Source organism: Lobosporangium transversale (assembly GCF_002105155.1).
Source record: "Lobosporangium transversale strain NRRL 3116 chromosome Unknown BCR41scaffold_54, whole genome shotgun sequence".
NCBI lineage: Eukaryota > Fungi > Mortierellomycota > Mortierellomycetes > Mortierellales > Mortierellaceae > Lobosporangium > Lobosporangium transversale.
In genome coordinates this window covers 139,940-165,869 of record NW_019029032.1, presented here as the reverse complement: position 1 = coordinate 165,869, position 25,930 = coordinate 139,940, and the positions used below count along the sequence as shown (strand labels likewise).

At 40.6% G+C, this 25,930-nt stretch overlaps 9 protein-coding genes across 9 annotated transcripts; 2 read left to right on the top strand and 7 right to left on the bottom strand.

The window, feature by feature from the left end:
- Positions 1–86: 86 nt before the first annotated feature.
- Positions 87–2,181, bottom strand: BCR41DRAFT_362320 (hypothetical protein). Its single transcript, XM_022025711.1, has 2 exons — positions 2,057–2,181; positions 87–1,906 (listed from the first exon to the last, which is right to left on the bottom strand). The coding sequence occupies exons 1-2, from the start codon at positions 2,111–2,113 to the stop codon at positions 137–139; spliced, it is 1,827 nt and encodes a 608-aa protein (XP_021876779.1). The 5' UTR covers positions 2,114–2,181; the 3' UTR covers positions 87–136.
- Positions 2,182–3,862: 1,681 nt separating this feature from the next.
- On the bottom strand, positions 3,863–7,640 carry BCR41DRAFT_389816 (hypothetical protein; the record flags this gene model as incomplete). Its single annotated transcript, XM_022028164.1, has 2 exons — positions 3,863–7,289; positions 7,411–7,640. 2 exons carry the CDS (start codon positions 7,638–7,640, stop codon positions 3,863–3,865), a joined length of 3,657 nt encoding a protein of 1,218 aa, XP_021876778.1.
- A 539-nt stretch (positions 7,641–8,179) lies between these two features.
- On the bottom strand, positions 8,180–9,292 carry BCR41DRAFT_362319 (hypothetical protein). Its single transcript, XM_022025710.1, has one exon. It carries the CDS (start codon positions 9,198–9,200, stop codon positions 8,298–8,300), a length of 903 nt encoding a protein of 300 aa, XP_021876777.1. The 5' UTR covers positions 9,201–9,292; the 3' UTR covers positions 8,180–8,297.
- Positions 9,293–11,064: 1,772 nt separating this feature from the next.
- Positions 11,065–12,378, bottom strand: BCR41DRAFT_425749 (hypothetical protein; the record flags this gene model as incomplete). Its single annotated transcript, XM_022030620.1, has 4 exons — positions 11,065–11,804; positions 11,949–12,023; positions 12,177–12,275; positions 12,366–12,378. 4 exons carry the CDS (start codon positions 12,376–12,378, stop codon positions 11,200–11,202), a joined length of 792 nt encoding a protein of 263 aa, XP_021876776.1. The 3' UTR covers positions 11,065–11,199.
- An 835-nt stretch (positions 12,379–13,213) lies between these two features.
- Positions 13,214–15,771, bottom strand: BCR41DRAFT_362316 (protein phosphatase type 1). The gene is made up of 5 exons (XM_022025709.1): positions 15,527–15,771; positions 15,194–15,325; positions 14,350–14,757; positions 13,796–14,082; positions 13,214–13,377 (listed from the first exon to the last, which is right to left on the bottom strand). The coding sequence occupies exons 1-5, from the start codon at positions 15,579–15,581 to the stop codon at positions 13,261–13,263; spliced, it is 999 nt and encodes a 332-aa protein (XP_021876775.1). The 5' UTR covers positions 15,582–15,771; the 3' UTR covers positions 13,214–13,260.
- A 2,221-nt stretch (positions 15,772–17,992) lies between these two features.
- BCR41DRAFT_327993 (ubiquinol-cytochrome C chaperone-domain-containing protein) lies at positions 17,993–19,564 on the top strand. The gene is made up of 5 exons (XM_022021684.1): positions 17,993–18,082; positions 18,311–18,361; positions 18,506–18,773; positions 18,921–19,087; positions 19,245–19,564. Exons 1-5 carry the CDS (start codon positions 18,035–18,037, stop codon positions 19,533–19,535), a joined length of 825 nt encoding a protein of 274 aa, XP_021876774.1. The 5' UTR covers positions 17,993–18,034; the 3' UTR covers positions 19,536–19,564.
- A 192-nt stretch (positions 19,565–19,756) lies between these two features.
- Positions 19,757–20,865, bottom strand: BCR41DRAFT_341731 (hypothetical protein). The gene is made up of 3 exons (XM_022022256.1): positions 20,195–20,865; positions 19,965–20,059; positions 19,757–19,813 (listed from the first exon to the last, which is right to left on the bottom strand). The coding sequence occupies exons 1-3, from the start codon at positions 20,774–20,776 to the stop codon at positions 19,795–19,797; spliced, it is 696 nt and encodes a 231-aa protein (XP_021876773.1). The 5' UTR covers positions 20,777–20,865; the 3' UTR covers positions 19,757–19,794.
- A 1,471-nt stretch (positions 20,866–22,336) lies between these two features.
- BCR41DRAFT_341729 (cytochrome b5-like heme/steroid binding domain-containing protein) lies at positions 22,337–23,745 on the top strand. Its single transcript, XM_022022255.1, has 4 exons — positions 22,337–22,789; positions 22,972–23,126; positions 23,303–23,480; positions 23,634–23,745. The coding sequence occupies exons 1-4, from the start codon at positions 22,435–22,437 to the stop codon at positions 23,732–23,734; spliced, it is 789 nt and encodes a 262-aa protein (XP_021876772.1). The 5' UTR covers positions 22,337–22,434; the 3' UTR covers positions 23,735–23,745.
- A 267-nt stretch (positions 23,746–24,012) lies between these two features.
- Positions 24,013–25,230, bottom strand: BCR41DRAFT_400854 (hypothetical protein; the record flags this gene model as incomplete). Its single annotated transcript, XM_022029168.1, has 3 exons — positions 24,013–24,269; positions 24,401–24,866; positions 24,955–25,230. 3 exons carry the CDS (start codon positions 25,228–25,230, stop codon positions 24,013–24,015), a joined length of 999 nt encoding a protein of 332 aa, XP_021876771.1.
- Between the last annotated feature and the right edge of the window lie 700 nt (positions 25,231–25,930).

The window sequence follows — 25,930 nt, the reverse complement described above, 5'->3', positions numbered from 1 at the left end:
CTCCGCTGTTTGTGGCCAACTGAGCTTGAAACAAAAAAAAAAAAAACTCCAAGTCAGTTGAACCAAGGAGGCAAAGCACTTAAGCTCGAGTGTAGAATTTCGGTTGTTTTATTATATTCAAAGTTTTTATACTTTCTTATAGATGCTGCTGCCGGTGATCATGATGGTGATGAGGTGGAGGAGGATAGTTTCCGTCCAGAATATCTTGGATAAGCCTTGCTTCCTCATGTGCATGCTCCTCACCCTTCATGAGCGAAACATGAATTGTATCGCATTTCTGGCCAGTTGAACTATCGTTGCCCTCACCTTTCATTCGATCATTACGTTCCTCATCTTCCATCTGCCAGATATCTTGGAGTGAAATTTCATCATGTGCTTCAATCAGTGGTATTTCTACCCTCATATCTATCTCTGTCTCTTCCTCCGCCTGTTCTACAGCTACCATAGCCAATTCATCTTCTGTTTCCCGGAACAATGCCTGGTGCCGAGAACGAGCCAAACCCACGCCTGGCGGACGTGATCGTCGGGTCGACATCGCCATGGCTATGGTAGTCCCAGTCGACAGGCCAGAAGGTGCGGTGGGACGAAGTCGAGGTGATGATGGAGAGCGAGCGCGAGATGTCGGCTGTGAACCTAAAGTAGAGAGCGTCGGAGACCGCCAGTGGTCCTGATCATTTGGGATGCTGATGTCTAAAATATTTGGGGATGATGGCTTTGACATCCGTTCATATGCTCCTTGAATGAAATCATTATGGCCTTCTTGATCATCGGCTACCAGAGAGTATCGCCTTCTCTCTGGATTATCCATGAAAGTTGGGCTCATCTTCCAACCGTCAGTCTCTGTCGTATGTACTTCCGGTTGTAGCTGCTGTTGAATAGCTAAAGAATGATCGAGCTGTACGTCATGGTTACTTCTTTGTAGCGATTGGCGGCTACAGAGCCTTGTTGGGGAACTCTGTCTCGAGTTGGTCCGTGATGATGGAGTTGACGCTGCTGAGAGAGGATTCTTACGCATAGGTGAGACGGGTGGTTGCGAAGATCGATTGCATGAGGGGATGTGCTCCAGAGGCGATTGGTTTAATCCATTCTCACCATCCACATCCTTGACCCTATCATGTTTTTGTCTAACTTGATCCATCCTATGCTCCTTAACTTCTCGGCCACAGTGCCCTTTTTCACAACTCTCCTCTGCATGCTGATATGATTGCGGCCGTGGCATAGTAAGTTGTGGTGGAGCTCTTGTTTTAACAAGATATTCCAAATGCTCCTGGAACTCTGAGGTGCTGCGATGAAACAAGTCTTCGCCATACTTGGTGGGTTCCTCTGGCGTAGTCACAGATGTTCTAATGTTTCGCAAAGGCGGTGAAAACATGGGTATGTGTTGGGAACCTACCATGGATTTTTCTCCATGATCGTTGTAGAGGATAATGTTGAATCGTTTGTCTCCTCTAGGTGACATTGACTTGCATCTTTTTCTATATTGTACATCAATATGAGGAGGATGGGTATATTGATGAAAAAGATGCCTATCCATCTGAAATGTGCTAGAGGGTGAGAGTGGCCCCAGAATAGAGTTTCGTCTTTTATCTGATAAAAAGGTGGTAGAGCCTGATGACATTGCTGGCGCTCCTAGCCCAGATGACGTATGTAGTGGCGATATGGTTGTTGATATTGCTTGTCCCTCTTGGATGGGTTCCAGCCGTGAATCTGTATAAGCATCTCTCTCTAACTCGGAAGAAGGAGTATGAAATGGTACGGGTGGAGGTGGAGGGATGATGTGAGGACCGATGCAAGGCCCTTCGTCCATAGAAAGCCGTGCGAGTTTGACTTCTAAGGCTGGTGGCCAGATACGGTCGACAGAACGGTGGTGATGCCGTTTTGATAATGCGGGTGGACAGTCATCGAGCTATGACGTCCATGTCAATCGGTGCAGATAAAAAGATGAAAAGAAATTACACACAGACAGAGCTCCTCCGTCAAGTTAGCTTTAATGAGCAAACACGAGCAAGGGTGCAGCACTGATGAAAATAGTGACTCGTGCATACGCCCAGACTACCTTGTCTAAGGTGGACTCATGAGGATCAGATCTACTTCTCTCTCGTGTGGCGTTCATGATCAAGTAGTGGAGTTGAGAATTGTATAAAGATCTACTATTAACTCGAACTTTGGAAGAAAAAAAAAAAAAAAAAAAAAAAAAAAAAAAAAAAAAAGGAAGGAGTAAAGTAAGAAAACAAAGAGGACTGAAAGTGAAAGTGAAGAGAATGAGAGTGAGAAAAAAAAAAAATATTCGAGACATTTTTTAATGGTTCCTTCAACCACGGACAGTGATGTTGCTCCCATTGGTCTGTCTTGTTTACATGCAAAATAGTATTTATTTATTAGTAAAAAAAACAAAGCAGCTTTGAAACAACAACAAAAAACGATGTCATTTCCTTTCCCACTTTTTGAAGCCATCCTTTGAACAGTAACAGAGGTGACAAACATGATTGGCTTCTTCACCTTCTTTACGACCCATAGACAGTCTCTCCCACCATCTCGGACCATCCTATAGCACACAAACTTTTAAACGATTGGTTAAGGCCATTTTCATGGCTGTCAGTCCTGGTCAATATCTTTGTATTGCTATCATACCTAGTAAGCTACTTCATACTAAATACTATGGTTGGTCAAGTCTTATCAATCGCATCAACCAGGCTATAAAACTGTAAAAAAAAAAAAAAAAAAGAAAGAAAGAAAGAAAGAAAGAAAGAAATCGGTATCCTTCATCTCTCTCTACTAAAGTTTTTTGATTGTGTTCAAATGACCTTCGAAGGAACAAGACGAAACACAGCCAACAAGACGTTTTTTCTTGTCCCTGAGAGCACAGGCCACATCATTGGCTTGTCATATAAACCTTGTCTTGTAGTCAAATCTGTAATCTCTGTCACCTCTTTGTCAATCCTCTAAGGTACATGGGGACAGTGAGAACGGATAAATTGCCAAAGAGTTGATACAGATAGAACAAAAAGCAGTAAGGCTTCTATCCGAGGGCCTAATGAGTTTTCGAAGCGATAGAGCTTACTACAGACATAAATTAGAAAAGTGAATGTTTAGTAACGGATCTATTCTCCAGTGCATTTAGTATGATCGCAAATTACTCTGAATCTTTACGTTAATAAAATCGACTTAAGCTCTCATATATGCATGCATGAAGATATTCTTTCCTTCAACCCAAGGAATGAAAAAAAAAAAGTTGGTTCCTTTGGGCTTTGGTCACTGTTCATTGAGAGAGATTAATTTTGATATCGTTTGTTGAGGCTGTCTCCATGTAAACGGTAGCTCAATAGTCAAAGTTATGAAATATCCTAAAGAGAGAAACATCCTTCATTATTAGTAATGGTCTCTTCTTTTTTTTTTTTTTTTTTTATTTTTTTATTTGTATGAGACTTCCTGAAGCCCGCGTCAAGATGCCTACGTTATAGCTCTGTTTTATTTTATTTTGAAGTAAAATTGCTTACATATTTGTATTCATACAAAAAGACATGTACATCTAAAACCACAGAAGGGTTCCTTTTTTCAGTCATTCATACTGTGTCTAATTACCCAGTTTTAATTCCCACGACTCTCTTAGATTTGAAAGAGTCGTTTATCTCGCCTGAATATCAGAAAATCAAAAACTCTAGCTACAAAGATATCATGATATCAACGTACCCAGTGTGTCTAGGGTGAAAACAATCTCTCTCTCAAAAAAAAAACGAATCAAACCAAAGACCTCTTGAAACCATGTAAAGCTGATGACATTTGAATCAAACTAAAACATTAAGGAAGCTCTGGCTGCACACTGAAAGTTACTCATCTTCATTTTAAGAAAAATACATTTATATCAAGTCATCCAGATACGAATACTAAACTCCAACTTAGGATATTTTTTCTCAAGCATCGCTCTCGTCCTTTGCATCTCTTCCAAATGCACCGACTTCACTAGTTTATCGCTATAAAGATAAAGCTTTTTCAGTGGTAGGTTCGCTCCACTATTCTGTAGAAGACAATCTACCAAACACGTCGATATCTTGACATTGAGGTGGTCTCCCATAATGAGTAGAGTCTCTAGCCCTGAGAAATCAACCGCTTTCACAATCGCTTCCCATTCCCTAAGCGAAACATTCCAGCAATTCAGACGAATCTCCTTGAGAGACTCAAAAGCGCATTCAAGAGACCCTGGTGTCGGCTGTTCGGCTGCTGTAAGGTCCGGAGCAATAGGTCCTGGGATTGAGAGCATATTGATGAGCCATTGACTAAATTCAGGTGTAAGATCTCCTCTGGTATGGATATCCAGCTTCTGCAACCTTGGTACATCCCATCGTCTTGATAACCATTTAGCGGTGCGGGATGTCGAATCTTTGCCAATCCATTCAGAGCTAATCCACCTCCGTTGCTCCATATCCATAGTATTGTAGACATTGTTCAGTTTTATATCAACAAGGTTTGGCGACCTCTGAATGATGTAATCTAGGCATTCGAGGCCAGTCGCCGTTAGGAATGCGCAGTCAATCTTCAGTATTGAAATCATGGAGCCATCAATCCTGATAGATTTCTCCAGAGTCAACGCCATCTCGTTATCGAACTTAAATCTGAGGTCGAGGTTTTTGATAACTGACCCTTGGTGTTTGAGTACATGAAGAATTGCCTCGACGCTACAAACGCCTCTGTGTCCGTTTGGACGCAGAGCAGAGTCAATCTCTAGGCATCCTGGGCTGGATGTACCAATAGGCTTGTCAATGGCAAGAGTAAATCCCCAATACCTCATATTACTATTAAAGAGGCATCGTGACCTCTGAATTACACGGTCCATGCACTCGAGACCAACCAATGTCAATGATCTACAATCGACATCCAGTATTGAAAGCTTCGATCCATTAGCCTCGGTCGATTCATCCAGAGCTAGAGCCATATCATCATTGAATGTGCAGCTGGAAGTAAAGAAAAGGTTTTTAGCAAACGGCCCTAGATGTTTGAGAAAACAAAGCATTGCCTCGACATCATAACCCAGCCAGGGTACAGTTGTAAATAGAGTAAAGTCCGTGTTGACCTCTAGGCTCTGTGAATCGGATATATCAAGGCATTTAACGTCAAGTAAGATAAAGTTTTTGGATCCAGTGTGATACATTATCGTAAGTGATTCTAGTGCGCAAGATCCTTTGAGTGATATCATCCGCTCTCGGGCCGTGACAATCATCTCAGTAACTCTGTGGTAGTCATAGACGTTCGACAGCAAGATAGTCGTGATCTTTGGATTATCGGATATGATGTTCAGTAGATACAACTGGAACCCTTCAGGTTTTTCTTCTGATGGTATAGGGTCTGTAGGTCGGCCTCTTTCAAGATTAGCTGAATAGTCATTACATATCCTCATCGGACGGTAGAATTCCAAGGTTGTTTCCAGGATGATGCCTTCTGAGTATTTGTTGCGTAAGGTTCCTGATCCATATCGAATTTCCAGTGACTTCAGTGTTTGGAAAAGTGGTAGATTGTCGTCTAACAGATTTTTAGGTGTTGTACCAATCTCAAAGGTCCCGAGTGTTAGCTCTACAAGATTGCGGCAGCAAGTGAGAAGGCTCTTGAGGCGTGATACTGCGGAGGGAGTAGTGAAATCAATCCCGATCAAGTCAAGGTTCCGAAGTCTTGGTGCTTCTGTGAAAGTAGGAATGTTCACGCGAGAGAAAAGGCCTTCAATACCTTCGAGTTTCATTGATTGAATAGATCCATTACTTATCAATTGAACCAGCGGATTGAAGCGCCGATTGCGGTTGACAACATCAAGTGCTGGCCGCTTAAGGGATTTTCCATCAACGCTAACACAGACAATATTTGATGTGATAGCAGCCGTTGTAAAGTCACGAAGTTCATCCATTGTTGCATCCCATCCAAATTGGATAGAAAGTTCCTGGATACCACGTGCTTGGATCATTGCTTCATAAAACTGTCTTGCCTGTATCGGAGATTCGAGGCAAAGCTTGATGCTGCCATGCTGCTCATCATAATCGCCTCTGTTAGCTGCAACAACCTCCTTGAACCGCTGCACCGCTGACTCTCTGTAGTTCTCTCGATAATGGTCAAAACACACCCATTTGACATGACCCTCAGGCGTGACAATGCGATACAAGTTGCCAAGTGTGCGACCCTTATCATAGATCTGCAAAAACGACTGAAGTTGTCGTAGGTCTGCTCCTTCAAGCACTTTAGCCTTCTCAAATATTGTCTCGTCTTCAAAGATATCAAGCGTTTCGTCAATATCCTGTTTGTTCTGAATATAGCTGATTGACTCATCCACAAGTGCTTCGATGCTGTGTCCCGAGGTCCCTATCACGTCCTTCACAATATCAAGCCATTCTGAAATGTCGAGTTGAGCCAATGGGGGCAAGACAATGCCGGCAGCAAGGACTCCGTATTTGAGTATCTGAAGCAGCGTCAACACATACGATCCGTATTTCTCAAAGAACTCCGTTGGTTGGCTGATATCATACCCTTCGTGCTTTGCTAGGTGGATGTGATGTGGGATACTGCTCCCTGGAGTCTTTGTGTGGTCGCCGCACTCACATAGAAAGAACAAGCGAAACTGTTTTGCAAATGGCTTCGCCAGTATATTAAGGCGCTCTGTAGGCTTTGGAAGGACGATGAACAACCTGGGGATCGGATACTCATGCAATTCATAGGTCTGAGTAATGAGAGCTTGCACTCGATTTTGGACAATGGCTAGCCTGTCAAGAGCTTGTTTCTGCAACTGCATCATCTTTTGTTGATTTTCATCAAGTTTTTGTTGCATTAATAACAATTCTTCCTTATTCCTTTGCATCGCTTGCTCCATCTGCTTCTGCATTCGAATAACTTCCTGTTGAAGAGCCAGGTTTCGCTCCGACTCTATCTTTTGATGACTGAAATGAACTGTCATGGCATCTTGGATGTTCCTTGCTTCTTGGGCCATAATCTCAGCTTGATGCTTTTGACCGAGTGCTATGGCCTGAAAGTATGAATTATAGATCCGACTATACTCATGAAACGATGATCGAGCACCGGCATCCATATCACTGGAAAGGGCGATTAGCCTGTTCTCCTCCGGAGCCTTGTCTGAGATAGAGAGTTCCTCAACTTGCTTTGAAATTGGACTCGTCACTGCCTCAGCAGATAGTGTTCGTGTAAATACATCGCCATGTAAAAGTGTAGTTTTCGAAGTGAAATTGGTATGCTCTGATGCCCCAACTACAATATCCAAGACGACTCCTGGTCGGTACTGGACTCTTAGAGGATCAAGGCTGAGAATGAGTTGATAAACAGGTAGAGGTTTTTTTTTTATTTATTTTTAGTTTGTCAAATAATTGTGATAGTGATGTGAGACTTTCCAGAGAAGTGACATTGTAAATATTGTAGACATACTCTTCATAGCATTGATTAGTCATAAATGGTACGACTAAGGTACCATCCAAAAGATATTTGGCGTTACTGAACACTCGTTGGATATCTTTCCACATAAATACATGCTGACCTGTATCCGTGTCAATCCTTGTCTGGATATAAAAGACAGCATCTGAGAGTGGACGGAGATCAGAGGCCGAGACAGCCCTGAATCCCTGTTGAGGTAACGTAGTGGTTTCTGCAAAGGTCATGGTTTGTTGGCTAAGTAAAAAAAAAAAAAAAAAGGGCGATCTTAATGTAAATATCCTGGGTCTCTCTGTGACCTCACCGAAATAATTCTGAGCATCTGTTCGATGATCATCACCATGTAGTACAACAGGAAGGAAGAAGCTAACGATTGCATGCGTCTGTGTCTAGGTTGCGCTAAGAAAAAAGATCCTTTTTTTTTATGAGTGTAACTAACAACATGATCAATCTAACATATCCAAGTGGACTTTATAGAGGTTGTCAAACTCGATTTGGTCAAGGGGTTAAAGACTTGAAAAAGAGATCAAAATCTGAGGGAGGATGCACATGACTTTTTATCAGAAATCTCCGATTTAACTACTTTGTGGACACCTGAGGATCGATGAATCCAAAGCAACGATCATATCACAAAGTGGAACAAGTTATCCCTCAGATCGAGTTCCAGAGGGAAGATTGGCATTACTTTTTTTTTAATGTGGAAATGAATGGAGGATGTAGTAGAAAAAAGTTTTATTATGACGATTTTTTTTTTTTTTTTTTTTTTTTTTTTTTTTTTGATAAAATGAATTGTACTAATTACATGATATACAAGTAGGGGGAAGGTAAGATTATGGGGCTAAATGTTTGTCATAGTTATTATCACTAAATGCTTATTATTGTTCTTAGACACGGCGGCGACGGAACATGCCTCCGAAGCGGCTGGGCTTCTCAGTGTAGACGACGTTAGTTCCAGCAGCAGGACCAGCAGGGCGGAAGTTGCGACGACCCCAGAAGCGGAACTGAACAAACATTCCAAGGAGTGCCAAGACAATGAATGTGGCCAAGAGAGCATACTGTTCACCCGTGACGTTACCAACACGGTTATTGACGCTGTTCTTGGAGTTGATGAACGAATCAGTCTGGTTGATGAATCCAGTGCGAGCATAGAAGTCAACGCCAGCCACAAAGGAGTAAGCACCGACGATAGCTGAACCGATGATGGCCACTTCCCTTTCACGAATGAAACCAAGGATGAAACCAACGATGGCAAGGACTGCAAGGAGGATACCACGACCAGTGCTGGAGGTAATGACACCACCAGATCTCCATCCTAAGATCCAGAGACCCAAGGAGTATAAGGCCAAGGCTCCGAGGACAGCAACACCCAGACGAGAGCAGCAGACTAAGAGCAGACCTCCAATGATACCGACCACAATCGAGATGACGAGGAGCAAGGTCTGAGAAGTGACGCCACCGTTGGCCATACCGACATAGGTGATGTTACCAAAGAAGTAGAAACCAATCAAGAACATTGTCACACGGAAGAAGCGATAACCAAAGAAGCAGAGAATAAGACCAAAAACAATGAGGATGGCACCAGCGATTCCAGCCTGGACAGTAAGGTTATAGGGACCCTGGCGTGCTCTGTCAAGAGCATTGTCGTTATCATCGCCAGGCCTCTTGGATGCAACAGGTGCGGCATATGTGGTCATGAGGTTGACGAGTGTGGAGAGGAACATCAATACGTAGACAGGAGCGTGTCGCAGCCATGTTCGGGCGCGTGGAGATACTGTTGTAAATGACATGGTTGTGAGAGATTTAGTTTAAATATTAATATTCCCTGGCTGCTCGCTGGTGGGAAAAGATTGGAAAGATGTATTAGTTTTAAAAAAAAGGCTGTGGGTGAATTAAATTACTGAAGAGAAGAATGAAGAAAAAAAAAAAAAAGTCAGGGGATCTTCTGATTTATATACTTCTCAGGGATTACGATGCATGCATATACAATTGTGAGCATAGAATTATCTGAGAGAGCAACGGCAGATCAACGATATGATGTCAAGGGAAGACCAATAACACAAAAATACGAAAGTGATGACATTGTTATATATTTCTGTTTGTTCGCCCTTGGAAGCTTATGTGATAATTTGTTTTTATTCCTCTCTTTGTATTCATGGTATTGTAATCTAATTTTGGACAACTCTAACCTAATGTACAAAAAGCATTCTCAGAAATGACATCATCCAGATTGTCAAGAATAAAAAAAAAATGACATGCTTGATTTGCCCATCATATATACTTATCATTACGCCCAAATAAGAGTGTGGAAAAAGCTAAATTGAGATTAAATGAGAGTTTATTGAATAAGCAATACTTCCTGGTCTCTTTTCCTATCCTCAGATGCCACGATTTTAAAATAAAGTAACTGCCATCCAGGAACCAACTGACCTTCATGTGTCAGTGATTGGTCGTTATAAATGGTCCATTCATTATGAACCAACAATGTCTCTTTATAAAGCACAGTATGGATATGAGCATGGAGGGGCATGGGGCATAGGAGACAAAATGGTCCATGTAAGATACACAAAAATGCTTAAACTCGTCATAATCATAGTCAAGGCTTTTTTTTTTTTTTTTTTTTTAATTCTGTATCCCGTGCTCATGTCTCGTTCCTTCTTGATACGTGCTGAGTTCTATTGGCAAAGCACACAAATACATTCATAACTTACACAACTGATATCATCCACAACTTGTAGGATAAACAAAATGTACGACATTTTTTTTTTCTTTTGTTTTGCTCCTTTTCGCTGATTATTGATGCTGATATCAGTTTGAAACCAAGGACTTTTCTTCGCCTGTCAACGATACGCTACTAAAAAAGAAGTTAAACTAAGTGAAAATAAAAAATAAAAATAAAAATAAAAAATAAAATTAAATCGGAAGCAATCAGGGCCTGTATTTCTTGTCATATCATGTTCATAATGACTTAGCATTAGACTAGCACCTGGCTTACTTACAAACGTCCAGTAATAGACTACAAATATATTATCTTTCAATTACATGTTGACGTTCAAACTATCATGCAATTATTTAATCGGAGCTATGAAAGGCACCTTCATTATTAAATTCTTCTACAAACTGAATGATGAGGGAGCTTTTTTTTTTTATATTATGATTGATCAGTCATTATGATAACTCTACACCACCTTGAATCCCGACAGCTTCTAGGCACAGAAGTACTATATAGGACTGTGGATCTTGATACTCTAAGCTAAAAAGCTAATTCTACGCATGCTCACAGCATCGGCGAAATAAAGATAAAAAAAAAAAGGCGGATGAATAGACAGTTGTCTTTGTACAGCTTTTAACAATAGAGCCATCTCTGAACAATTCTTCATTGGGTTGCTAAAGCCTAAAGGTCGAGAACAATTTTATGAACAGAATAACATCGCATTCCTTTCCAAATATTTGTTCCCGAATAGGTGAATGGGTGGGAAGAAAGAAATGTGCGCAACCCCATTGCTCCTCCCTTCTCTCCTTCTTTCCTTCCCTCATTCCTCTCGTCCCTCTTTTGTCTCTTCCTCCTATTCATCCTCACTTTTCAATTTTCTTTTTATCATTCATTTACTTTTCACTTCGAGTCTCCTGAAAAAAAAAAAAAAAAAAAAAAAAAAAAAAGCTCAAGTTCATCCACCCCTTTTACCCATTATCCATTGTTCATTTATCAGAATGACGCCTTTTGTCGTCTTGAAAATTCGCATATTATAAAAAAAAAAGGGTCTTTTACTTTATTCAGATGGCTATTATTTAGCGTCCAATAGGTTCCACAGTTGAGAAATACATAAATTCAATCGTACGATAATATTCCATCAAAGGAACACTACCTCCTGTTCCCAATCGCATCTCTACTTCCAATTGATCGCGGCCGAGTGAAGCTGCAGGAGCTGAGGAGGAGACCAATGAATTGGATGGTGATCCTGATGTGGCCATTGTAGGCAAAGTCATGGATGTTGCTGCTGCTGATTGGGTCATCGCTGTGGTCTCATCAGCTTCAGTCCCTGGAGATGACTGTTCTACTGCTCCAGATGATCTCTCTGAACGCGATATTATCTCTTCATGCCGAGGAATGGCTCCTTGTACGATAGTAGCAGCAGCAGTAGTAGTAGTAGTATCTTCTGAAGGATGGCCCGATGATACTCCTCTTGTGGATGCAACCCTGACGCCATCTTCTTCTTCCTCCTCCTCATCTCCAATGACTGTGATCGATGACGGACGGGTGTCTTCGATAATATCTGGACCATCCTTCATCTCATCATCTTCATCAACTTCAAGACGCATGAATCCACGATACATATTCACACGTGCATTTAACACTCTAAGCTTTGCATTTCGAGCCAAAAGATTGACTTGATCTAAATCAACGATTTAGAAATGTGAAAGCTGATTAGGGGTTATAAAATTAATACCCTCCCCATTCCTCGATTCCCTCTTTATTGTTATTAATAATAATAAAATATTAATAGTTTTTTTTTTTTTTTTTTTTTTTTTTTTTTTACCATTCCTGAGGTTAAGGAGAATACAAGCTGTATCATCGCCTACAATAGCATCAGCACTTTGAATAATTTTCCCTGCTACAAAGTGTAGACAGACAGTGACGAAAGAGTATGGATGAGAAAAGGTTAAAAAGTGAGGACAAGAGTAATTTTATATCAATGATCGAATGGAAAGAAAGGAGCTTTTTTTTTTTTTTCTTTTTTTCTTTTTTTTTTTTTTTGCTTGCTTACTCTCTTTATGAATGGTCTCCGCTATGGTCTCAACTGACAAGACCCTAAGCTTAAGGTTACAGTGTTGTTGATTTGGAACCAAGGACGCGACCTTCACAACTTGAAAAGCACATGAAAAATTATGTTTTAAAGTCCAGATAGGATATATATATATATTATTTAAGAAGGTTTTCATTGATGTTTGCTTACATTGGGTGGCCATGTCAGTTTATGTTTTCAAGGGAAATAAAAAATAAAAAATAAAAAATAAAAAATAAAAATAAAGAAAAGATTCAACCGCTACTTCAAGTGCTGTTGCTATCGCTCAAAAAACAGAAAAAGAAAGAAAGGAAGAAAGAAAGAAAGGAAGAAAGGAACAAAAAAAAAAAAAAAAAAAAAGAGAAAGCATGCAAAAGAGTGTCGCATTCACTTTGCTTGAAAAAAGGGATGCCATGGAACAATGGAACAATGGAACATTACGTTCCTCCTCCTTTTTTAATGGATTAAATGCTCAACTTCAACCTCATTCATGATGTTCAACCATCGCTAACCTCTACTTCTGCTACTTCTACTATTACAAAAAAAAAAAAAAAAAAAAAATCCAATATGTCCTATTGAACCCAATGTGTTTTTTTTTTTTTTTCCGTTGATTCGCTCTGTATCGTTGGACACCATTGCGTTGTACTCTTTGGCCAGAAAATGTCCGAAGCACAGACAGAAATGGGATGGTTACACCAGTCCAAAGCAATCACAATCACTTCGTCTGTCGTTCTGTTACAAAAACCACATGCATTCACCTCTGTCCTTCCACTTTTGCTAACTTATTTCGTCCTTGTCATCCTACATCTCTCTCAAATATGAAAATGAAAGGGTCATGCCTATAGGTTACATCTTTAAGGAAATGGCTTTTTTTTTAAAAAAAATAAAATAAAATAAAACACTTTACTTGATATATAAACATGTATTTGCAAAGTGCTTCAGTTTCATCTACATGTGAACTACAACTGAGGCCACCCTCCTGTCTTTTTTTTGTTTTTTTTTGTTTTTTTTTGTTTTTTTTTTTTTTAATTGATACACAACCTAAAGAGGAAGAGGTCTGAACCATTTAAGTGACCTTCGACATCTCCTTCTTTTTCTTTCCTCTTGGTGGCGTCACGGGCCGTCCTGATCCCAATCCCCCACCGTATGAGTACTTTTGCTTCTTTTCAGCTGGCTTCAGGATCTATTCAAATAGAAATATAGGAGGAACAAAAATAAAACGAATATTAATAACTGAATCCTCCGAGGCAAAGGCTGTCAACCCATGATAAGGACTGACTAACATTGCCCCACAATGCTTCCTGCCTACCCTACAGATGATAGAAAGAAGAAAAAGTATTGACTTTTTTTTTTGCCATTGGTACGATTTTATCCATTGAATGGAAAGAATCGAACATACATCAATAGCAAATCCAGGCATAAATAACAGCAGCGTGAAAATGGTACTGTTTGTTGTTTGTTTCAATCTCAGTAGATTTGAGTAACCTCCATTGATTTTGAGCAACAACAATAACTCTTCTATTCCTTTTTCTCTTTTTTTTTTTTTTTTTTTTTTTTTTTTTGGCCTGCGTCCAACACTCGTCCTGTTCTCTTCTCCTTACCTGGAAAGAACACATCAGTGTATCATCAACACTCATCATGGCTCCTGCATTATCAAACTCGCCACAGTAGTTGGGTGCTGAGAACAAGGTTACTAGCTGTCTCTTTGCAAAGAACTCGTAGCCATCTTCAACTACCTGATGAGCGCGGCAGATCAGATCCATATCATGTTTCTGTAAGAATCTGGTTACGACATCTGGTCCAAATGTAAAAGAGACACCTCGGTCATTCTCGCTCCATCCAGTAATATCTTTGTCAGGATCTGACCAAAGTAGATCACAGAGCAATCCTAGAGATGCATTCACATAATTATCATTAATAATCATAATCATAATAATAATAATAAAAAAGACGATGGATGAGGACGAATTCAATGCAATGGGAGGGCGGAGGCTGTGTTGGTCAAAAGTAAATAAATTTCCCAATGCATCTCATCTCTCTGATCCTGCTTTGTCTTTTGACCTTTCTGTTGATAATTCTTTGTTCTCATTGTTGTTATTGTCGATTGTGTTGGGGGTTTTTTTCCTTCTTTTTTTCTGCTGCTCGTAAAACTTACCAGTGTCCGGTACATCTGTGGGCCTCATCACTCTTCGGATCTGCTCCATGTTTAGCAGGTCAGGCGATAATCCTCCGTGCATGCAAAAAATCTTTTCATCAACGATCGCAGCGACTGGTAGACAGTTGAAGCAATCTGTGAAGGTCTTCCAGAGTTTGATGTTGTACCGACGTTTGCACTCGTCGTAGAATCCATAGATCCGGTTGATGCTGGCACACTCATGATTTCCGCGGAGAATGAAGAAATTTTCTGGATACTTGATCTTGTATGCCAGGAGCAAGCAAATGGTCTCGAGTGATTGTTTGCCTCGGTCGACATAATCACCTAGGAACAAATAATTGGCCTCTGGCGGGAACCCACCGTACTCAAAAAGTCGAAGGAGATCATAGTACTGGCCATGAATGTCACCTAAATTGGTAAAATCGACCCAATATATATATTTTTTTTCTTTCCATTAGTGACAAAAACAATTTACCCCATAGAACACATGCCCGTTATCGAGTATCGAGTAAGTTGTGCACTTAAAAGTTCTGTGCGTTTGCTTCCATTTCTTGCTTGAGCTTAGTCTGTCTCTCACATACACACATTCTTTCACATTCCTTTATTCCTTCCTTCATTCTTTTTTTTTTTCTTTTTTCTTTTCCTTTTCTTTTCCTTTTCTCTCCACTTGTCTTTTGCTAATCAATCTACATTGTCTCTGGATGATCCGAGTAGCAGGAGGTAAAATGACCTCCAGTTGTAATTGACAAAGGAATAGAGCACATGCACCATGAAATGGCTTTGCATTGAAACATCAATCATGATCCTTGCATTTTGGTAATTCAATTGTTTTTTATATACTTGCCACAGATCTTGATGGGTGCCTCAAGTTCAAGCAGGATGGGCTGATTGATGAAGATCTGACGAGCTTCTGTACACAAGAACTTGATTTCATTCTCTCCAAGCTGCACTTGCTTTCCAGGTCGCGAGCCCCTCACTAAGAAGAAGAAGAAGGAAAAAAAAAAAAAAAAAAAAAAAAAAAAAGGAAGAGGAAGGGTGAAATGTTGGACAGACAAAGATAAGAATGATGTCAAATGAGAGAATCGAGGATTGAAGAAAAAAAAAAAAAGACAATTGTCTACTTGTAGTCGTTGTGGGATAAAGGGGAGTGGGAGAGAGGCGTATCAAAGAGGCGTACCTTCGAGCAGTCGCTCGATAATGGAATCAAGGCTGACATTGCTTGCGTCGCCCATGGCTGAGTAGTCCTGTCTGTTGAGGTCGTAAATCGGCCAAGTCGCAACGAGCGAAACGCGTTACGAAGGATTTAAAAAGAAAAAGAAAAAGAACAGACAGAGAAAGAAAGAAAAAGGGGGAGGGGGGCTACGTTTGTGTGTCCTTGAGAAAAGGGAGAAAGGGAAAGAGAAAGAAAGAGAGGAAAAAAAAAAACAAAAAAGAGACAGCAGTCTACAACTTTAAAGAGGGACAGCTTGTGATGGAGGGAAAATAAAAAAAAAAAAAAAAAAAAAAAAAAGGACAAAGAGATAAAAGGAGTGGCAAAAGGGGGCGAGTGAGCATCCGAAAGCCAAAAAAGTAATTAATTAAATGTAATTCACAATAACATTGCCCTGTAGAGCGAGAGCATTAACAACAGAAACACAACTTGACCATGACCATGAACGTGAACATGGAACTAAACACGACACGGCCACAAAAAAAAAAATGATGACACATTTGCTCTGAAATGACAGGCAACTGACACAGACGAGATAACAGACACGACTCTCTTTTTTTATGTGGTCATGTGATCGAATCGCAAAACGAATAAAAACGTGAAAAAAAAATTGTCTCACACCCCTGGATCGCCTTGCAACTGGTTCACGTCAATTGCTAATTAGTCCTGCATACATAGCATAAAAAAAACCCTCGGCTATTTGAACGCCCACAGATTGACCCTAACCATTCCTAGCCAAAGGCGTAGAGGAAGGAGAAGCTACGGTATTTGTCATCACATCCAATTACAATACATGTTACCGAAAGATAAAGTTCCTTCATGTTTATATTGAAAAAATGACTGAAACTATGCCACGTATCGTATTCTAGAATGGATGCATCATGTCATGAAAGATAAAATACTTTGGACCGTTTGAGTTCTGTAGCTCCATATCTCCCATCCGCTCGATCGATTAAAACGAGTACCCAGACAAAAATTCAAAAAGTTTTTCCCACATTTAAGCAATTAGACTGGTATATAAGAAAGACAAAAAGTCAATCGTCTCTCATCTTCATTCCTCATTCCTCCACTCGACAACCACGCTTTCCCTTCCTGACCCATATAACTTTGAGCAGCAGGTCTAAAAGTTAACAATGGCCTCCACAGTCAGCATCAACACCGCCAACGTGGACGAAGGGACCAGCAAGACCACTGAGAACTCACCCAAGATGTCTGTCGCAGAGTATGCCGAGAAACTTGAGAAAGAATATAATTTCACGCCTTTGGGTCTCCATCTGGACCAGACTCAGAAACAGCTCATGCTTGAAGCCAAGGTGTACGACCCATCACATCCTTTGCTCGTTGGAGAACGTCAACGTGCTCGCGATCTGATGCGAGTTTACAATGCTACCTCTCAGAACACACCCGAGGACCTTCTCAAGCGTAAAGCACTTCTGCATCTCTTCACTCGTGGTCAAATGGGACCAGGCTGCTGGATCGAACCACCCTTCAGTGTCGACTATGGATGCAACATCACCCTGGGCAAGAACGTTTACATGAACTTTAACTGCACCATCCTCGACTGTGGCAAGGTAACCATTGGCGATAACGTCTTCTTTGCACCCAACGTCCAAGTCTTCTGTGCAGCCCATCCTGTCAACCCCTTGATTCGTTCCAAGGGAATTGAGTTTGGAATGCCTATCACAATCGGAAATGACGTCTGGATCGGCGGTGGAGCTATCATCTGCCCTGGAGTGACAATCGGCGATGGCGTCACAGTTGGCGCAGGCAGTGTCGTTACCAAGAACGTACCTCCCTACTGTGTCGTCGCCGGAAACCCTGCCAAGATCTTGAAAGTATTGAGCAAAGAAGAAGTCGAAAGGGAAGACCGTGAATTCGAAGCGCTCAAGGCACAAGGTAAAGCTTTCGAGAACTGGACTCCAGAGCCTAAAGGAACCTTGACTCTGCCATCCAATTACATGTAGATATTCATCATAAAAATAAAAAAAGCTTTAAACAATTCACACATATTGGGCATGAAAAAAGAGGAGTCCTTTAGATACCAAACATCCATTTTCAATTAAACTAGCTTTTTTTTTTTTTTTTTTTCCTGATCTCTTGTAACGGACATTATATTAAAATGCTTGAACCAAAGCTTTACATTTTTATTATATCATACCGTAAATACACTCCTAAAATCACGTTCCATGTATACTTTTTTTTTTCCTCAAAAGACCACCAAAAAAGCTATCGATCGTATCAATCATAGTAGACATCCTGATCAGCCAATTATGTTAAACAAACAAGCAGAGACGTTGTCAACAACATGTTTCGCACAAAAGCTCAAACATTGGGATACGATTTATTTATGCCAGTCGCACGTGTTTCAAGGTGACTGTGGATTCCTTCCGGGTATTTTGCGCCAGCTTTTTTTTAAAGTTCCTAACCTCTCTGGTCTTCTTCCTCTCCCCTTATCCTACAGTCGCGTATAAACCAATGGCTTTCTCATCGTTCATCGCCAGATCTAGTCTTCAAACTGCTCGTGTATGTTCTCACAAAAGGAGGATTGATTTCAATGGAGCAAATGCGGGATTACATTGAGAAATGATCGTCTTCAGGCGCTTTTGGGGGAGACAGCTTTTTTTTTTTTTTTTTTTTTTTTTTATTTCTAAAAAACAAATCAAGTTAATAAAAAAAGATTATCTGGATTCTATCTTTTTTTTTTTTTTTTTTTTTTTTTTTTTTAAAAAAAAAAAATAATATATTGAATAGAGTATTGCCAGGGCTCCATGCTCGAGACCAGCTCAATTATATACTGCTCGTGTAAGTGGCGAGTCCATGTATCCAACTTGTTTTCGCAATCATATCAAATCGCATCATAATTCTAAACGATCTGTTTTGTTTATTTTATACCTTGCTTTGATTTTAACATTTTTTAATGTTGCATCTTTGAATATATTCAAACAGGCCTTCACAACATCTTGGAGTCATTCAAAGCAGGCTACATCACCAGCATCCACATCAGTATCTACATCCTCTAACGATATTAAGCCAGCGTCTTCAGAAACCGGAGGATCAAATGAAGAGCCAAAAGGACTTTACGCCAATTTTCTACGCGGATTAGCTATGGTCACTGGTCATTATACCGTCGGTCAAACTGCTATGCGTTCTACACATAACTTTTATGAGATCTGTGCGGCTCAATTACAGCAAAAGCGTTCTCTCTGGATCGATAGTATGTTCTCTTGTTTGCATGGATCCTTTTTTTATTTTTTTTTTATTGACATAGGATCTAAAAACAAGGAATTATGAAAGCTTTTATGTCTAATAAGCGATTCCGGTATCATTATTATTATTATTATTACTATCATTCATCTTACAGCGTGTGGACTCCCGGATAATTTTCAAACGTGGTTTTCAGTGACGCATTTGCATGTATGGTTATTGATGGTCCGTATTCGAGCCGAAAAGAATGGAAAGGTCTTTCAACAGCAGCTTGTCAACCACTTTTTCCATGACATTGAGGACCGTATGAGATACAATCACAAGGTAGAGTATGGATATCAGTTTGTTCCCTTTCTTTTTTTTTTTTTTTTTTTTTTTTTTCTCTTCCCTTCTTTGAACAAAAGCTCTACTCCCTACTTTCCAAGGTTGAATTTATCTTTTTTTTTTTTTTTTTTTTTTTTTATGGAAAATTGTATTATAGATTTCATCCGGTCGTATCATCACCACATATATGCACGATTTCTTGGCACAGTTCCATGGAGGTGTGTTAGCATACGATGAGGGGATGTGCAAGGATGATCCCATCATGGCTGCGGCACTCTGGAGAAATCTATTCACATCCCATGGTAATCCTGCTCAGATTGCATTGCTGGTGGATTACATTCGCCATGAACTACAGGTGCTGGATAATATCAGCTCGGAAGATTTCCTGGAATCCCGTAATTTGTTTGGTACACAGGCACCCGCTTTGCGAGGAGTTCCTGGAAAGTAGACTATGTTTAAGAATAAAACAATGTGTAGTAAAAAAAGAAAAAAAAGAAAAAAGAAAAAAAAAGCAAAAAAAACTAAAGTCATTCCTCGATTGAATATATGCTTATGTTTGTGCTTCAACATTGATTAATGCTGGTTAAAGTCGCCGTTTTTTTTTTTTTTTTTTTCGCTCATCATAACATTCGTGTAATAGAAGCGCTGCAGTTGTAAACGATATATAGTAGGTTTTTTGTCCGAATGTTTATTATTATTCAGGTATACTATTTTGCATCTAGCGGTCTTAGTAAAAATAAAGAACCAAGATGTGAATGTTGGTTGGTCAGCTTGCTTGTTTGTTGTATGGAAAGCATTGAAATACATTTGCAGAAACAAAAAGCAAATAATAAGAAATAAGAAATAAGCGTAATAGTCTTTTCTGCGATTGCCTCACCTGTTGAATCCTCCACGTCGGTTCATGTATTGACGATATTGTCGTTGCTTCTTAATGTCTGCACCACTTACGTCCGTCCCAGCAACTTTCTTACCCTATGGAAAATAATTATGTATCCATATATTTTACATGTAAACATGAGTATAATAGCGATCGTAAGCCCACGTATTTGCATAAAATAATAAATAAAAAAAGATCGGATAGGGCCTTCAAGTTGCAACTGTACGTACCTTTGTAGAATCGAATCCTCCAAATCCCATAAGAGCCATCATCCTTGCCTCCTCGTCCTCAGGCGATAATTTTTCTCCAGGCTTCATCTCAATGTCCTCATCATTTGCCTTCTTTCCGTCTCTTTTCCTGTTATTTCTTTTATCGGCACGATCATCTTCAATGTCACTGTCGTCACGTCTCCTCCTGCTGCTGCTCCTATATTCACCTTCCTCCCTTTCATCGCCACGCCTGCTCTTAGGGCTCCTAGATCTGGATCGACGACGGTATGGTGATCTAGACCGTGAACGTGAGCTTCTTCGCCTACCATTTCGATCACGCCCACGATCCCGATCCCGGTAGTCTCGACGTTCACTCTCACGATATCGATCATCTCGTCTCCTATCACTGCGATCCCGATCACGCTCTCCTCTATCCCGGTCACGGTCACGATGGTCTCTACGGTCTCCTTTGGGGTCTCCACGGGAGGGTGCTGAACGACGTCCAGAATAACTAATCTCGCCCTCTTCCTCTTCAGGCGCATCCCAATCACGAGGAGGCCCACGACGATCGTTGTGTCGATCCGGACTAGGACTATGAGGCATTTGTGGTAGAAGTGGGCGACAGGAAATTAATCAGTTGCCTGTGTAAATAAAAAAAGCGTTGAAATGGTTGAAATGTAGACAAATGAGAAGGGAACAAAAAAAAAAAGACAGTCAGATCAGGTCTAACCTGATAGAATTTTCCATGGGCTGCTTTTCAACCACAAGGCCTCCAGGCCACTAGAAACTTCTTCCTTTAACCCACTGACCATGCCCTCATGCTTTTGTTTGAGTTTGGTCACTCTCCAAACACTGCTCTCTCTTCAAGTCGGCTGTCAGCAGAATCACATTTTATAAGCATTCATCTGGAGTTCTATTACCAGGAGGCAGCGGCATCATTAAAGCTTTTTTTCTCTGCGCCATTCCCAACACATCTACCCCTGATGTGTCTCGCTACCGCTTTCATTTTAAACTACAACAGCTGGGGCGCTAATAGTGATAATCGAACCATGCTACAAATATTCAATTATACTCGGAAACACTCCTCAGAAGGCATGGACTCCCGACCTAGGGCACACGACAGTTGATACTTTAGCCCGTAATCTCCTCTCAATCGAATGGGCTTCAACGGATCTATGTCAAATGAAGCAATACAAGATATTTTTTGTTCTCCAATGTCCCGCCATTGCTGCTCCCGTTGAAGCTTAACAGATATACTTTCCAAAGAAATTCTGACAGAAGATGTCGAGGCATTTGCAGGAATTTATCAGCTCATGTCCCTGTCATTTAAGTCCGATTATTATTGTGCTCCGCCAGACCACCAGTTGAGAGAGGATATCAAAAAACATGGAGATGAATGCGATGCGAGAGTAAGCGTGGGATTTAAAGAATTGTTCATATCAACTTCGGCCTTCTTTTACTCGAGGAGCTTACGGTTACATCGTATTGATGACGATAAGCAATCTTATTGGGGAACATTTCATTTTACATGGCAACACTCCTCGTCCGGAAGAGCTATTCGCGCAGCCAGGCCTAAAGGGAGCTTGTCGAAATGTGTAATCACTTCATCTTCTCGGAGGATTATAGTTGGATATCAAGCATCTCGCAATTACAGGGCTATCATTTGAGAAAGGAAAAAGAGATTTCGGGATTGAACACTTGCACTTGGTATAAGATGGAAAGCCAACTGAACTGCTAGCAGTTGAGCCTGTCTGATCTATTTTATGCAAGATGGATCATTTCAGCTACTGAATATGATATCCAAAGAGGAGGTTTATAGCTTTTTTACATGTCGACTTACAGATGGGGCTTCAAACTTAGACATTTTTTGGTTATTTGAGGGAAGCACATTTGCCAAATGTGCAGGCATTTGAAATATCCATCTGTATATTTGAAATAGGTCAACCCTCTGACAAGTGCATTGCAAATGTACTATGGTGTATTTCAAATGTGTTTTGGAGTGTTTGTCTAACTGTCTTTATAAAATGTGCAAATCAATAAAGATGACACCCCGTAAGTGCATGTAAACTTAATTGCTCAAACGACAAAAATGACATTTGCATCGCAGTTGCATGTATGCACTTTTGAGGTCACATTTCATTTCTTTCATTTCTACATTCTCTACTTTTTTTTGATCAACATCTCATTTGCATTTCATCCGATACCGATACCTTACGATCTTATCTATTCCTTATACCCATATTATCCTTCAGTATTTCTGCATGTCATTCCTTTTCACCGCCATCAAGGACTACGTATACCCTGCAGAGGGCTCGGCCGCTGTCGAGAACACCGGTAGCAATGAAGCCAAGAAGGATGGCCAAACCAACACATTCAACCACCCTTACAGCTCTAAGCAAAGCAACAGCGGCAGAATCATTGTCCAACCTCCCACCTCCACTGGCCTCTCAATCCCTTCTGTCAATCTAAATAGCCTACAACCACCCTCTGTACGAGACTCAGACTCGGACTCGGACTCGGATAAAGAGTCCGATGTTAAAGTAGTCGTACCCAACCCTGTAGCTCCAACCGGATCAACACCCACCATGACACTCTCAACAGCAGATGCACCAGAGGGTAAGGCTTATTTTTTCTCCTCATCAATTGGTGATTTATTATCGACGTTGCCTTTGTCTGTGCACTTCGCCGGAGTGGACCAAACTGGTCCATGCGCAGCATAGTCATCTTCCCTCCTCTCCCCTGAATTATATAAATTATTCACCCAAATTTTTTTATTTTTATTTTTATTTTAAAAAAAGAATCAACACCTAGTTTCCCTGCTCTGAATGGACCTCAACGTCTAGCAGCTTGTTCTACAGATCCAAAGTCAAAGAGAAGGATCAAGTTTGCTCTTGCACCAGGGCACTCGCCACTCGATTGGGCTCGCCTAACGAACTCTGGTACTGATTTAAGGGTAAGTTTTATTATTATTATTATTATTATTATTATTATTATTATTATTATTATTGCTATTACAATTATTATCATCTCCGAGGTTTTAATGAATTTCCTCATCTTCCTTACTTTGTCATGTTTTAATCTTTCCTGTTGACCTTTTTTAATCATCGTGTGGGCCCTAAAACAAAAAAGGGTGTCTCAACTCTAGGACGGTACACTCTTTCAGATATCAAAGCCCACAATAAGCCTGACGACGCTTGGACAGTTCTAAACGGAAAGGTATATAACATCACGCCGTATCTACCATTCCATCCAGGTGGAGAGAAGGAGCTCATGCGGTGTGCTGGACGAGATGGAACGCGACTCTTCAGTAAGTGCACTAAGAAAACTTTTCTTTCGATTCAAAAGATCTTGATGGGATGTTGGCATAATAAAAAGATAACCTCTGTATAGCACAAGATTACTGACCCTTCCTCTCCCTCTCTCTCTTTTTTTTTTTGTGTGTGTCTGTATGTCTATGTAGATCTGACGCACAAGTGGGTCAATTATGATTACATGCTCAAGGAGTGCCAGGTTGGGTTCTTAGTCTCGGAGGCACCTTCTTCATACCAGCTTTCCGCTTAAGTTATTCCTCGAGCTTGTTCTAGTTCTGTAAAAAAAAAAAAAAAAAAAAAAAAAAAAAGTCAGGACTTTTTCTTCCATCCGCAATTTTGATGAATAGCATAGATCTTATTATTTATTTATATATATATTTTTGTTTATTTTCCCTTGACATCACAGGATGTAAGGGGAAATAGCATTTTACACGTTTTCTATCCATAGTATAATAAACAATCTAAACAATCTAAACAATCTGAATCCACGTCGAAGGTGGCCACAACAAAAAATAAAAACTCTCTACTCTATTTTAAAGAAATATCCACTCTCAGTCCAGGATACTTCTTTTTAAGTAACGCTTTTGACTCCTCTATCTCGTCCGAATGCGTTGCTTGCGCCGGGCGTGTCTTTTTAAAACTGAATTTCCACAGTGGCACTGATTTACCATCCTTTAGCAGGCGATCCACCAAAAGCTTCAGTATCAGGACATTAAGAAAGAGTCCTGAAATGCACAGTGTCTCTAGTTCTGAGATATCAATGGCCTCTACGAGTTTCTTCCATTCTATATGCTTGAAAGAAGAGGAAGCTAAGCGGACGTTCTTGAGAGGCTTGGTATCATCATACTCATGACGCGTTGGTATTGCTTGTATGGTTGGTACAAGGCGGGGAAAAGCTCTGGGGCTTTAACCATACTGATGACCCATTGAGAGGAGTTAGGTGTAGATAATCCATCGATGTCGACACTCGATTTCTGTAGCTTCGGTAGATTTCGTCGCGTTGGTGGCCAATTAACCATTTGTGGCAACTCTTTGGCATTCCCTTCGCCGCTTGATTGTTCTAGTTTCTCTATTTCTGCCGATTTTTTGGCATACAACCACAGCTCTACAAGGTTCGATAACTTCTGAATAATGCGACCCAAGAGCCGACAACCATCCGATGTTAATGATCCACACACGATCCTCAGGCGTGAAATATAGGGCCTAATAGGCGTAGCGAATTTACCCAAGACAAACAGTATCTTATCATCGAATCCGTGGTCAAACGCAATCATGTTGATCAATGGCCCTTGATTCATGAGAACATGGAATATCGCCTCAACCTCAATCTTTCCGCCGATTCCATCTACTACTAGCGCATAGCCACCGAATCTTTGGGCTTCCTGAAACGGAAGTTTTGAGAGGTTTAATCTTGAGTTTAAATCCTTGGTACCTAATGCACCCCTTTGTCAGCTTTGGTGGCCTCTGAACGATGCGATCCATGCACTCATGGCTAATCGATGTAAATAAATTGTAGTCCACATCCAGAGTTGAAGGCTTAGATTCGCTAGCTCCGATTACTTCGTCCAGGGTCAGTGTAATGAAATCGGAGTTAAACGCAAATCGCCCCTTTGTCAGGTTTGATGACCTCTGAATGATGCGAGCCATACGCTCAAGGCCAACCGATGTTAATGATCCGCAGTCCGCATCCAGAGTTGAAGTCTTCGATCCCTTAGTCTTGGTCAACTCATCCGGAACCAGCGTCATCTCAGCATTTAACGGGAATTCTAAGTCGAGCTTTTTGATAAACGGTTCTTAGTTTTTGAGCATGTGAAGTATTGACCCGAAGAGAGGATTCTCTGGATTGAATGAATCAAGAGCTTCGGCAGCAACGCAGGTAACAGTTTTGCATCCACCATGACCCCTTATCGTAAGTGTCTTTAGTGAGCAAGATCCCTCGTGTAATATTCTCTCTTTTCGAGCTGTAACAACCGTCTTGGTAATTCTGTGGTAGTCCCATCGCCAGGCATTCGACAGCAAGATGGTTGTCAGCCTTGGATTGTCGGATATGATTCTCAATAGGTACATGTAAATCCAATCAAATCTGCTCAGGCTACCAACGAGCCCTGAGCTTTGCGGAGGTAGAGCTTCCGATCGTTTCAGAACTGAATGATGGTAGCGCACATGGGCCTTCCTTTTCTGTCCTTTTTCACATTAAATAGATCGAGTCTAGGCAAAGATGTCCAGGTGCTGGGCTATTTGTACTAACTGTTGACATCATAAATGTGATACCCGATGTAGCACCAAATAACACGAAACTGAGTTGCAAATGGATACGCCAACGAGAAGTACAAACCGCATGATTGTGCTCCGCAGCATTTTTTTCAGCCACTCTTATCAATATGAAATGTAATTTCACGAATGATACGCACTGAATTTATCTCTTTTTCACTTTTTTTTTTTTTTT

What these genes read in the sequence shown, in the direction of transcription:
- BCR41DRAFT_362320 (XM_022025711.1), bottom strand. Translation starts at nt 2,113, where the DNA reads ATGAACGCCACACGAGAGAGAAGTAGATCTGATCCTCATGAGTCCACC. An exon ending in ATGAGTCCACCTTAGACAAG is followed by an intron (nt 1,907 to 2,056) that starts GTAGTCTGGGCG and finishes TGGACGTCATAG; the next exon opens with CTCGATGACTGTCCACCCGC.
- BCR41DRAFT_362319 (XM_022025710.1), bottom strand. Translation starts at nt 9,200, where the DNA reads ATGTCATTTACAACAGTATCTCCACGCGCCCGAACATGGCTGCGACAC.
- BCR41DRAFT_362316 (XM_022025709.1), bottom strand. Translation starts at nt 15,581, where the DNA reads ATGGGCGACGCAAGCAATGTCAGCCTTGATTCCATTATCGAGCGACTG. An exon ending in TATCGAGCGACTGCTCGAAG is followed by an intron (nt 15,326 to 15,526) that starts GTACGCCTCTTT and finishes TCTTCTTCTTAG; the next exon opens with TGAGGGGCTCGCGACCTGGA. An exon ending in GGCACCCATCAAGATCTGTG is followed by an intron (nt 14,758 to 15,193) that starts GCAAGTATATAA and finishes TTACCAATTTAG; the next exon opens with GTGACATTCATGGCCAGTAC.
- BCR41DRAFT_327993 (XM_022021684.1), top strand. Translation starts at nt 18,035, where the DNA reads ATGGCTTTCTCATCGTTCATCGCCAGATCTAGTCTTCAAACTGCTCGT. An exon ending in CTAGTCTTCAAACTGCTCGT is followed by an intron (nt 18,083 to 18,310) that starts GTATGTTCTCAC and finishes TATATTGAATAG; the next exon opens with AGTATTGCCAGGGCTCCATG. An exon ending in GTATGAGATACAATCACAAG is followed by an intron (nt 19,088 to 19,244) that starts GTAGAGTATGGA and finishes ATTGTATTATAG; the next exon opens with ATTTCATCCGGTCGTATCAT.
- BCR41DRAFT_341731 (XM_022022256.1), bottom strand. Translation starts at nt 20,776, where the DNA reads ATGCCTCATAGTCCTAGTCCGGATCGACACAACGATCGTCGTGGGCCT. An exon ending in GAGGATTCGATTCTACAAAG is followed by an intron (nt 20,060 to 20,194) that starts GTACGTACAGTT and finishes TATTTTCCATAG; the next exon opens with GGTAAGAAAGTTGCTGGGAC.
- BCR41DRAFT_341729 (XM_022022255.1), top strand. Translation starts at nt 22,435, where the DNA reads ATGTCATTCCTTTTCACCGCCATCAAGGACTACGTATACCCTGCAGAG. An exon ending in AACAGCAGATGCACCAGAGG is followed by an intron (nt 22,790 to 22,971) that starts GTAAGGCTTATT and finishes TTTTAAAAAAAG; the next exon opens with AATCAACACCTAGTTTCCCT. An exon ending in ACTCTGGTACTGATTTAAGG is followed by an intron (nt 23,127 to 23,302) that starts GTAAGTTTTATT and finishes AAAACAAAAAAG; the next exon opens with GGTGTCTCAACTCTAGGACG.